At 43.3% G+C, this 12,877-nt stretch overlaps 3 protein-coding genes across 3 annotated transcripts in view; all 3 read right to left on the bottom strand.

Annotated features, from left to right (window-relative positions):
* The window catches only part of LOC132766291 (zinc finger and SCAN domain-containing protein 2-like), a 49,776-nt gene that overhangs the window by 27,569 nt on the left and 9,330 nt on the right, over positions 1-12,877 (bottom strand). The gene's annotated exons all lie outside the window — the stretch shown is intronic.
* Positions 1-12,877, bottom strand: part of LOC137095991 (zinc finger protein 665-like) — a 71,305-nt gene that overhangs the window by 49,102 nt on the left and 9,326 nt on the right. The gene's annotated exons all lie outside the window — the stretch shown is intronic.
* Positions 4,122-8,944, bottom strand: LOC132766252 (zinc finger protein 709-like). Its single transcript, XM_060760637.2, has one exon. It carries the CDS (start codon positions 8,811-8,813, stop codon positions 7,332-7,334), a length of 1,482 nt encoding a protein of 493 aa, XP_060616620.2. The 5' UTR covers positions 8,814-8,944; the 3' UTR covers positions 4,122-7,331.

Below are 12,877 nucleotides of genomic sequence, written 5' to 3'. Positions count from 1 at the left end.
AAACCCAGAGCCTCAACCAATGGCTTTTTTTTGTCGTGTCAGGAGCAACCGCTCCTGTTGTGAGAGAATTGGCTGTCTGCAAGGACATTGCCCAGGGGACGCCTGGACGATTTTTGATGTTTTATCATCCCTGTGGGAGGCTTCTCTCATGTCCCCACATGAGGAGCTAGAGCTAATAGAGGGAGCTCATCCGCCTCTCCCCAGATTTGAACCTGCGACCTGTCGGTCTTCAGTCCTGCCGGCACAGTGCTTTAACCCACTGCGCCACCGGGGGCTCCTTGGCTGATGGCTGATGGCAACCAATGGCTGATACCAGATGAGAGACTCCCCCCTGGGCACACAGAAGACTGGGCGACTTGGAAGGCGCTGAACAGACTGTGCTCTGGCCCCACGAGATGCAGAGCCAACCTCAAGAAATGGGGCCACAAAGTGGAATCCACAACATGCGAGTGTGGAGAAGAGCAAACCACTGACCACCTGCTGCAATGTACCCTGAGCCCTGCCACATGCACAATGGAGGATCTCCTTGCGGCAACACCAGAGGCATTCAAATGGTCAGATACTGCTCAAAGGACATTTAATCAACTACCAAAATTGCAAATTTTTGTTTTGTCTGTCTGTCTGTTTGTTTTGTTCTGTTAGAAATGCAATACAATTGACTGGTTGCCCTGACATGACAAATAAATAAATAAATAATAATCTGTACCAAAAGGTATCTTTTTCTTTTTTTATTAATTTTATCATAATACAATACATTTGCTATAGATCGTTTCTTTTACAACAGGCGCATAATATTCAATACAATTCTTCTTGTGGAGATAACTTTCCCTCTTTCTTTTTAAATCCTTTTCCAATAAATTTTCTCCATACATCATCAAAATCACTTTGTTTCCATATACCTCTTTTAACTTTTAATATACATGTCAACTTATCATTTATTGCCAATTTCTATATTTCCTTATACCATTCCTCTATTTGTATTTTTATTTTGCTTTTCCAATTTCTTGCTATAAGCTATTGTTAATAAGTTTGTTATCGCATCTTTATCCTCTTTTCAGTTGTATTATTATTTAATAATACTAGGACTTATTTCGATTTTAATGTTCATTATATCCTCTATTTCTCTAAATACTTTCCCCCCTCCAAAATTACTTACATATTTACATTGCCACCACATATGTATATATGTTCTTGATTGTTGGCATCCTCTCCAGCAATGTTTTGAACAGTTTTATATCTGCTACTAGCCGTCCCCTGCCACGTGTTGCTGTGGCCCACATGGGGGTTCTGTGTGGGAGGTTTGGCCCAATTCTATCATTGGTGGGGTTAGAATGCTCTGTGATTGTAGGTGAACTATAAATCCCAGCAACTACAACTCCCAAATGTCAAGATTCTATTTTCCCCAAACTCCAACAGTGTTCACATTTGGGCATATTGAGTATTCATGTAGAGTTTGGTCCAGATCCATCATTGTTTGAGTCCACAGTGATCTCTGGATGTAGGTGAACTACAACTCCAAAACCAAAGGACACTGCCCACCAAATCTTTCCAGTATTTTATGTTGGTCATGGGAGAACCGTGTGCCAAGTTTGGTTCAATTCCATCGTTGGTGGGGTTCAGAATGCTCTGTGATTGTAGGTGAACTATAAATCCCAGCAACTAAAACTCCCAAATGTCAAGATTCTATTTCCCCCAAACTCCACCAGTGTTCACATTTGGGCATATTAAGTATTTGTGTAGAGTTTGGTCCAGATCCATTATTGTTTGAGTCCACAGTGATCTCTGGATGTAGGTGAACTACAACTCCCAAACCAAAGGACACTGCCCACCAAACCCTTCCAGTATTTTCTGTTGGTCATGGGAGAACTGTGTGCCAAGTTTGGTTCAATTCCATCGTTGGTGGACTTCAGAATGCTCTTTGATTGTAGGTGAACTATAAATCCCAGGAACTACAACTCCCAAATGACAAAATCAATTTTTTTGAGTGAAGGACATACATTGGGTTGTTAGGTGTCTTGTGTCCAAATTTGGTGTCAATTCGTCCAGTGGTTTTTGAGTTCTGTTAATCCCACAAACGAGCATTACATTTTTATTTATATATAAGATTCTTATTGGTGTTAGGTACTATTTCCATATTAACTTATAGTAATTTTCTTTAACCCATATTTATAATTTTTCAGATGGCTTTGTCTCCATAACTGATTTATTTTCATCCCTAAATCTTCTCCTCAAACTTCCGTGAGGGTGTTGTTCTTTATTTTTCCTTTGTTTATTTCAATTATTATCTTACATACTTTACTAGGTATTCCTTCCAAATTTTCGTGCTTTTCTATATCCCTTCCTATTGCATTATTTGTTCGAAATGATTACGCTTACTTCCATTTTTATTTTTATTTTTTGCCCAGTTTTTGAACCATTGTTCTAATTGTATGCAACGGAACCATGTCAATCTATATCAATAAAAATTTAATGTTCGTTTGTGGTATTCACAGAACTCAAAAACCACTGGACGAATTGACACCAAATTTGGACACAAGACACCTAACAACCCAATGTATGTCCTTCACTCATAAAAACACTGAAAAACCCAGCAGAAGGGACTTAAAAAGCTCCAAAAAGCTAAATGACGAAAAGCTAAACAACAATACAGAAAAAAGGGAAGAAAGAGGGAGGGAAGGGGAGAAACATACAAACAAAAAAAAAAGAGGGAGGGAGGGAAAGAAAGAAAGAAGGAAAGGGATAAGGAAGTATGGAAGCAAAGAGAGAAGAAAGGAAGGAGAGAGGAAGAGAAGGAAGAAAGGAGAGAAAGAGGGAGGGAAAGGAAAAGGGGGAAGGAAGGAAACTTAGAGAAGGAAGGAAGGAGAGAAAGAAAGAAAAAAGGGAAAGAAGGAAGGAAAGAGGGAGCGAAGGAAAGGGGAGATGTAGAGAAAGAGGGAGGGAAGGAAAGAAGGAAAGAGAGAAGAAAAGAGAGACAGCAGAAGAGAAAGAAAAAGGGGAAGGAAGGAAAGAGATAGAGGAGGAAGAAAGGAGAGAAAGAGGGAGGGAAAGAAAAAGGGGGAAAAGGAAACTTAGAGAAGGAAGGAGAGAAAGAAAGAAAAAAGGGAAAGAAGGAAGGAAAGAGGGAGCGAAGGAAGGGGGAGGTAGAGAAAGAGGGAGGGAAGGAAAGAGAAGGAAAGAGGGACAGCAGAAGAGAAAGAAAAAGGGGAAGGAAGGAAAGAGATAGGGGAGGAAGAAAGGAGAGAAAAAGGGAGGGAAAGAAAAAGGGGGAAGGAAGGAAACTTAGAGAAGGAAGGAAGGAGAGAAATAAAGAAAAAAGGGAAAGAAGGAAGGAAAGAGGGAACGAAGGAAGGGGGAAGACATAGAGAAAGAGGGAGGGAAAGAAAGAAGGAAAGAGAGAAGAAAAGAGAGACAGCAGAAGAGAAAGAAACAGGGGAAGGAAGGAAAGAGATATAGGAGGAAGAAAGGAGAGAAAGAAAAAGGGGGAAGGAAGGAAACTTAGAGAAGGAAGGAAGGAGAGAAAGAAAGAAAAAAGGGAAAGAAGGAAAGAGGGAGCGAAGGAAGAGGGGAAGACGTAGAGAAAGAGGGAGGGAAGGAAAGAGAGAAGAAAAGAGAGACAGCAGAAGAGAAAGAAAAAGGGGAAGGAAGGAAAGAGATAGAGAAGGAAGGAAGAAGAGAAGACAGGAAAGGCAGGAAAGAAGGAAGGAAGGAAGGAAGGAAGGAAGGAAGGAAGGAAAGAATGAGAGAAAGAGGGGAGGTTGGCCACAGCAACGTGTGGCGGGTACAGCTAGTTATTAATATAATCTTATTAGGAGAAGGGTATTTATTTATTTATTCCGTACATTTCTATCCCGCTCTTCTCCCCACAAGCGGGACTCTGGGCGGCCTCACATAATGATGCTAACAACATATACGCCAGTGTTTCTCAACCTTCCTAATGCCGTGACCCCTTAATACCGTTCCTCATGTTGTGGTGACCCCCAACCATAACATTATTTTCGTTGCTACTTCATAACTGTAATTTTGCTCCTGTTATGAATCGTAATGTAAATATCCGATATGCAGGATGTATTTTCATTCACTGGACCAAATTTGGCACAAATACCTGATACGCCCAAAACTGATCTACTTCACTTCACTTTATTTCTTCATTAGTGGCTCTCCACCAAGGTGCTCTGAGCAACTTACAATCTAAAATAGCATTTACACAATATAAAAACATTCAACATAAAAACATTCAACAGTGACTATTTGGCAAATTAGATCTGACTACTTAAATGCACAACCAAACAGCCAAATCTTGAGTGCCTGTACAAAAGGTTGCAACTCCGACATTGCTCTAATGTATGGAGGCAATGAGTTCCACAGAATTGGAGCAGAGGTCGAAAAAGCTCTACGATGCCTTGTAGCTTCCAGGTGTACCTCCCTCGGGCCCGGTATGTAGAGGAGATTTTCCTGGGTGGATCGAGGTGACCACTGATGGAGAAAAGGAATGAGGCGGTCCCTAACATATAAAGGTCCTTGGCCATTTTGAGCTCTAAATGTCAGGATCAGGATCTTGTAGGAGATCCGATGTTCTTTCTATTGATAGTCAATGCAGTTGTTGCAGAATCGGTATGATATGGGATCTTAGAGATGATCCCGCTAGCAGCCTGTCCGCCGCATTTTGGACCATCCCAATCTTCTGGGTTGTTGACTTCGAAAGGTCGGCATATAAGGCGTTGCAATAGTCCAACCTCGTGGTGACTGTTGCGTGGAAAGGTAGGATGCCAATTTCCTTGCCTGGGGAAGATGAAAAAAGTCCTGCTTCCTTACGGCAGTGATCTGGGCCTCCATCGTCAGCAAGGAGTCCAACACAACCCCAAGGCTTTTAACAGTGACAGGCGGAAGCAGAGCTTCCCCATCGAAATCAGGCAGAGACTGGGTTAATTCTGGCATCTGGCCAAGCCAGAGGATCTCTGTTTTTGCAGGATTCACTTTGAGTCTCCTCGCTCGTAGCCAACTCATCACTGCTTCCAAAAGTTCTCAGGAATCGCGGTTGTCCCAGGTTTGAGACGCAAGAGTAGCTGGGTATCATCTGCATACTGGTAGCACTCTATGCCAAAGCTCCGCACCAGTCCAGCAAGTGGTCGGATGTAGATGTTAAATAACACGGGCGAGAGGATGGCACCCTGGGGAACTCACTCCACAGCAAAGGCAGGAGCTCTCAGAGCTTTGGCCTGACCACTCCACCCTCTGTCTCCGGTCCCGAGGAACGAATTGAACCATATCAGGGCTAAACCTCCTCGTACACCAGACAGAGCCAATCGATGAATCAGCAAGTCATGGTCCACGGTGTCAAATGCAGCTGTGAGATCCAATCTAATGAAGTGATTTCCAAAATTCTTTTCTACTTTTTTTTTTCATACCACAAGTATGAGTGCCAAACCTAAGGTTGAAGTGCCAGAATTTTTGTGCTTTTTAAAGTTGACCATATTTTTTATACAACTTAACTGTTGTTGTTGTTCATTCGTTCAGTCATCTCCGACTCTTCGTGACCTCATGGACCAGCCCACGCCAGAGCTCCCTGTCAGCCGTCACCACCCCCAGCTCCTTCAAGGTCAAGCCAGTCACTTCCATCCATCTTGCCCTTGGTCGGCCCCTCGTCCTTTTGCCTTCCACTTTCCCCAGCATCATTCCCTTCTCTAGGCTTTGTTGTCTCCTCATGATGTGGCCAAAGGACTTTCACTTTAACTCTAGTCTCCTTCCCTCCAGTGAGCAGTCGGGCTTTATTTCCTGGAGGATGGACTGGTTGGATCTTCTCTCAGTCCAAGGCACTCTCAGCACTTTCCTCCAACACCACAGCTCAAAAGCATCTCTCTTCCTTCGCTCAGCCTTCCCTAAGGTCCAGCTCTCACATCCGTACGTTACTACAGGGAATACCATGGCTTTGACTATGCAATGGATCTTTCTTGCCAGTCTGATGTCTCTGCTCTTTACTATTTCATTGAGATAGGTCCTTGCTCTCCTCCCAAGAAGGACGCGTCTTCTGATTTCCTGGCCACAGTCTGCATCTGCAGTCATCTTTGCACCTAGAAATACAAAGTCTGTCGCGGCCTCCACGTTTTCTCCCTCTATTTTCCAGTTGTCAATCATTCTTGTTGCCATAATCTTGGTCTTTTTGATGTTTAGCTGCAACCCGGCTTTTGCGCTTTCTTCTTTCACCTTGATTAGAAGGCTCCTCAGCTCCTCCTCGCTTTCGGCCGTCAGAGTGGTGTCATCTGCATATCTGAGGTTGTTAATGTTTCTTCCAGAAATTTTCACCCCAGCCTTGCATTCATCAAGCCCCGCACATCGCATGATGTGTTCTTAACTACATGCCTCACAGTATAGCTGGAGATCTGATGAACCCAAGCCACCTCTCTTCTTTTGGTCTATCAAATTGGGAAACTTCATTCTTGGTTTTTTTTTTTTTTGTCTTGCCAGATAAATCTTCTTATTTCTTTGTTCCATAGTTGAAATATCTGCATATTTCTTAACATTGATATCATCTGGAACAAATATAAAATTTTCGGTAGAACATTGATTTTTATTAGAGCAATTCTTCCAAGAAAGGACAAATTCATATGTTTCCAATTGCCTAAGTCTTTTTTATTAATTTTATTTATTTATTTACGCTATTTCTATCCCGCTCATATCAACCCGAAGGCGACTTTCATTCTATTTTGCTTCATAATTGTTCTTCAACAGATGTGATTTTTTTTTTGGTGTTAAATAAATACCTAAATACTTTATTTTCTTCTCCATTTGTAAGCCAGTCTTTTTGTGAAGTTCTTGATTCTTTTTTGACATATATTTTGTTAGGATTTATGTTTTAGATCTCTTTAATTTAAATCTAGTTTTTCAAATTCTTCTATTTTACAATTCTGAATATTTTCGCTTGGATTTTCTACTGTACAAACCAAATTGTCCGCAAAGGCTCTTGCTTTCTATGTCTCTTTTCTTATTTTCATTCCCAATAACTGTTTATCTTCTCTTATATTATTTAACAATACTTCAAGAGCCATTATAAATAACAATGGGGATAAAGGCATTTGATCTTTTATGATCCATTCATTTAAAAATAATTTTAGACTTTGTGCCAGTACATTGGTAAAAATATTGTAGTCAAGATTCAGAAGAGAAATTGGTTTATAATTTTTCATATCTGTTGAATCAAAATTTTCTTTGTGACTCATTGTTCTTTTAAAGAGATTTCGGAAATTCAAAGGCAGGTCTCCTCTAGCCTTGCATGGGTTTTTTGATGTCTATTGCATGCTGAACCTTTTCTAAAGCTCTTTCCACATTATGTGCATTTATGTGGCTTCTCTTATGTGCCTCATTTGATGGGAACGCAGACTTCTACTCTGACTGAAGCTCTTTCCACATTCTATGCATTTATATGGCTTCTCCCCTGTGTGCGTCCTTTGATGGGAACGTAGACTGCCACTCTGACTGAAACTTTTTCCACATCCCATGCATTTATATGGCTTCTCCCCTGTGTGGGTCCTTTGATGAGAATGTAGATGGTATTTCCGACTGAAGCTCTTTCCACACTCTGTGCATTTATGTGGCTTCTCCCCTGTGTGGGTACTTTGATGGGAACGTAGATGGTATCTCCGACTGAAGCTTTCTCCACATTCTAGGCATTTATATGGCTTCTCCCCTGTGTGGGTCCTTCGATGGGCACTCAGACCCGCACTGTGACTGAAGCTCTTTCCACATTCCATGCATTCATATGGCTTCTCCCCTGTGTGGGTTCTTTGATGGGAACGTAGACTGTCATTGCGAATGAAGCTCCTTCCACATTCCAAGCATTTATATGGCTTCTCCCCTTTGTGAGTCCTTTGATGGGTACGTAGATGGCCAATCTGACTGAAGCTTTCTCCACAGTCCATGCATTTATGTGGCTTCTCCCCTGTGTGGGTCCTTTGATGGGAGCGTAGACTGCTACTGTGACTGAAGCTTTTTCCACATTCCAGGCATTTATGTGGATTCTCCCCCGTGTGGGTCTTATGATGGATATGCAGACTTGAACTGTGACTGAAGCTCTTTCCATATTCCATGCATTTATGTGATTTCTCCCCTGTGTGGGTCCTTCGATGGGCACTCAGACCCGCACTCTGACTGAAGCTTTTTCCACATTCTATACATTTATATGGCTTCTCCCCTGTGTGGGTCCTTTGATGGGAACGTAGGCTGTTTTTCTGACTGAAGCTTTCTCCACATTCCATGCATTTATATGGCCTCTCCCCTGTGTGGGTCCTTTGATGGGAACGTAGGCTGTTTTTCTGACTGAAGCTTTCTCCACATTCCATGCATTTATATGGCCTCTCCCCTGTGTGAGTCCTTTGATGGGAACGCAGCGTTCCACGCTGACCGAAGCTCTTTCCACATTCCATGCATTTATATGGCTTCACCCCTGTGTGGGTCCTTTGATGGGAAAGCAGAGAGTGACTATGACTGAAGCTTTCTCCACACTCCAAGCATTTATATGGCTTCTCCCCTGTGTGGGTCCTTTGATGGATATGCAGACTTGAACTGTGACTGAAGCTCTTTCCACATTTCATGCATTTATAGGGCTTCTCCCCTGTGTGGGTCCTTTGATGGACACGTAAAGTGCCACTCTCATTGAAGCTTTCTCCACATTCCATGCATTTATATGGCTTCTTCCCTGTGTGGGTCCGTTCATGTACAGTAAGAGAACCTTTCCAACAAAATTTTTTCCCACATTCCACACACTGATGTAACTTCACCCCTGTGCTTGATTTGGGATAGGTAGGTAGAGGACTTGCCATTCTTTTATATTTATAATTCAAATATTATGCCAGATGTTTACAGATACAACCTCCTGAACAGCTCCGTCTTTGTACTGCTGTAGACTTCTGTTGGCTTTCCCAAGACTCTCTTTTTATAGCACAATCTATACAGGTATTTATTTATTTATTTATTTGCATTTATTGACCGCCCCTCTCAGCCCGAGGTATATAGCTTGAAACAGATTTTGTACTACTCATTTTTTCTTCTTGTTATTGTTGTGTATCTTCAAGTCACTTTAGGCTTACAGGATTCCTAGGGCAACGCTCTCACGAGGTGTTCTTCACAAGACTTGTTCACAGGTTATCTGTCAGATGAATGAGAGGAAAATCTCTTCAGGAGTCGAACAGAGAAAGATCTCACTGAATGTGAATTATTGTTATTATATATATTTATACCCCGCTTTATCTCTCCTGCAGGAGACTCAAGGCGGCTTAACATGAAAGCATCAGCATATAATACATAATATGCAAATAGGCAAACATTAAATAAATAATGAAATCTGTTAAAAAGTTCCCAATTAAACACCATTAAAACATATTCGAGTTAAAAGCCACAGCACCTGCTGAATTGATCTTTGAAACCTTTATCTTTAAGAGCCTGTCTGAATAAAAAGGTTTTAGCGTGCGGACGGAAGGACAACAGGGAGGGGGCTATTCTGGCTTAACTGGGAAGAAAGTTCCCGAGTCAAGGAGCAGCCACCAAGAAGGCCTGCTCTCTCGTATCCACCAACCAAGCTTGGGATGGAGGTGGGACCAAGAGAAGGGCCTCTCCTGAAGGTCTCGGGGCCTGGGCAGGTTCGTGCAAGGGGATGCGGTCAGCCAAACAGAACCGTAGCCTAGTGCCGTAGCAAGCCAGGGTAGGAGGGAAGGTGCCTGTTGTCCTGTGGCAAATCTTTTAACATCTGCCCAACAACGAACAATCCCTCCTCAGATACAAAGGGCAGAGGGCCAGAAGATTCTGTTTATGTGATTTCTTACACTGCAATGTGTTTACGGAGGGGTCCTGCTCGTGCTCCCGCCTCCCTCGCAGGCACGATTGGTGGGAACGAGGGAGAGGGCCTTCTCGGTGGTGGCCCCCCGACTCTGGAACTCACTTCCTAAGGATATCGGGCATGCCCCAACATTGGCAGTATTTAAGAGGAGCCTGAAAACGTAGTGTTCCCAGCTCCATCGCAGACACGATTGGTGGGGACGAGGGAGAGGGCCTTCTTGGTGGTGGCCCCCCGACTCTGGAACTCACTTCCTAAGGATATCAGGCATGCCCCAACACTGGCAGTCTTTAAGAGGAGCCTGAAAATGTGGCTATTCCAGTGTGCCTTCCCGGAATAAAGGAATAACTCCCAGCAAAATGTCCTTACAAATGCACTTTAACCATTGGATTGCATTGAATTGTACCCCTCACTTTTTAAAAACCCTCCTACGAGACATATCCTATCTTGTCATACCCAGCATTATTTTTTAAAATTTTAAATCATTACATCTGGCCTGGGCATAAGCTTTTAAATCTTGTGTGTTATTGTTATATGTGATTTATATTATTTTGTATTGATTTGTATTGTTTGTTATCGCTTTTCTGTTCTGATGTGTTATTGCGCTTGGCCTCGTGTAAGCCGCTCCGCATCCCTTGGGGAGATGGTGGTGAGGTATAAATAAAGATTATTATTATTATTATTATTATTATTATTATTATTAATAATGATCTGACAGGGGATTCTGGGCCTCCCTAAACTACAAACTCTTGAATCCTGCAGGAAGGAGCCCAGGATTTTAAAGGAGAAGCACACTCTTTTCCTGCTTTTTACTGCTCAAGCAGGGAGCATTGAGATGGTTGAACAGAAGCTCTCTGAAGCTCTAGGTGCTCTTACTCAACATCTACACAAATGACCAGCCACTGCCAGAAGGGACAGAGAGCTTCATCTATGCTAATGATCGTGCCATCACCGCCAAAGGAGTGAGCTTTGAGATGATTGAACAGAAGCTCTCCAAAGCTCTAGATGCTTTTACTGCCTATTACAGGGAAAACCAGCTGATCCCTAATCCATCTAAAACACAGACATGTGCCTTTCACCTTAAGAAAAGACAAGCATCCTGAGCTCTGAGGAACACCTGGGAAGAAATCCCACTGGAGCATTGCAGCGCACCCAAATACCTGGGAGTCACTCTGGACCATGCTCTGACCTACAAGAAGCACTGCCTGAACATCAAGCAAAAAGTGGTTGCTAGAAACAATATCATACAAAAGCTGACTGGCACAACCTGGGGGTCACAACCAGACACAGTGAAGACATTTGCCCTTGCGCTATGCTACTCTGCTGCTGAGTACGCATGCCCAGTGTGGAACACATCTCACCACGCTAAAACAGTGGAGACATGTCGCATTATCACGGGGTGTCTGCACCCTACACCACTGGAGAAATTACACTGTCTAGCCGGTTTTGCACCACCTGAAATCCACCGGGAAGTAGCAGCCAATAGTGAAAGGACCAAGGCAGAGACATCTCCAGCCCATCCCTTGTTTGGGTATCAGCCAGCACGTCAACGACTTCAATCAAGAAATAGTTTTCTTAGATCTACAGAGACACTCGCTGGAACACCTCAGCAAGCGAGAGTCCCAAAGTGGCAGGCTCAAACCCAGAACCTCAACCAATGGCTGATACCAAATGAGAGACTCCCCCCTGGGCACACAGAAGACGGGACGACTTGGAAGGCGCTGAACAGATTGTGCTCTGGCACCACGAGATGCAGAGCCAACCTCAAGAAATGGGGCCACAAAGTGGAGTCCACGACATGCGAGTGTGGAGAAGAGCAAACCACTGACCACCTGCTGCAATGCACCCTGAGCCCTGCCACATGCACAAAGGAGGACCTCCTTGCGGCAACACCAGAGGCACTCCAAGGGGCAGATACTGGTCAAAGGAAATCTAATCAACTACCAAACTTGTAAACTCTGTGTCTTTTGTATGTATGTTTGTTTGTTTGTTCTGTCAAAAATGTAATACAACTATTCGGTTGCCTGTCACAATAAATAAAACCCTGCTTGGAAGGCCAGAAGCTAACCATTCGGAAGTCCTGTGTAGCTTTTTCAGCCTTCTCCTTCATCCTTCCATTCATTCTCCTCTCCTTTCTTAATAGGACCTTCTGCCCTCCTCTTCCTCCTGATCTCAGCCTTCCTTTGGTCATTACTGGAGAGCAGTGGATGTGTTGCAGCCACCCAGGGCTTCACATATTTCCTCCAGCTCCTGTATGTGTGTGTGTTTTTTTACAACATTAGCTTGTGTTCCCAAAACACAATTAATAATAATAAAAATAAAACTTTATTTATACCCCGCTACCATCTCCCCAAGGGACTCGGTGCGGCTTACATGAGGCCGAGCCCACAATACATCAGTAATACAAACAATAACAACAACAATACAAGCAATAAAATAAAACTCATAACAAAAAAAATAAGCAATAAACATTAACAGTAACACGACGACGTTTAAAAAACCTATGTCTGGGCCACATGTAATAATTAAAACTTTAAAGATAATGCTGAGCATGAACAGGTGAAATATGACTAGGATAGAGTTTTCGGAGAGGGATAGGGCGTGCAGACAACCCATTTAAGGACATATTGCTGGGAGTTTCCTTATTCTGGGAAGGCACACTGGAACAACCACGTTTTCAGGCTCCTCCTAAAGACTGCCAGAGTTCGGGCATGCCTGATGTCCTTGGGGAGTGAGTTCCAGAGTCGAGGGGCCACCACAGAGAAAGCCCTCTCCCTCATCCCCACCAATCGCACCTGCGATGGATGTGGGAGCACGAGCAGGGCCCCTCCGGATGATAAAAGAGATGCGGTCACGCAGGTAGGCGGGTCCCAAACCGTTTAGGGCTTTGTGGGTAAGAACCTGCACCTTGAATTGGGACTGGAAAATGAATGGCAGCCAGTGGAGCTCCTTAAACAGAAGGGTTGACCGCTCCCTGTAAGGAGCACCAGTTAACAACCTGGCCACCGCCCGTTGTTTACGTTTTACTATTTTAACCTTCTCTTATCAATGGTT

Source organism: Anolis sagrei, chromosome 2 (assembly GCF_037176765.1).
Source record: "Anolis sagrei isolate rAnoSag1 chromosome 2, rAnoSag1.mat, whole genome shotgun sequence".
Classification (NCBI taxonomy): domain Eukaryota; kingdom Metazoa; phylum Chordata; class Lepidosauria; order Squamata; family Dactyloidae; genus Anolis; species Anolis sagrei.
The sequence above is the reverse complement of the archived record's forward strand: the minus strand, read 5'-3'. Positions and strand labels throughout refer to the sequence as shown.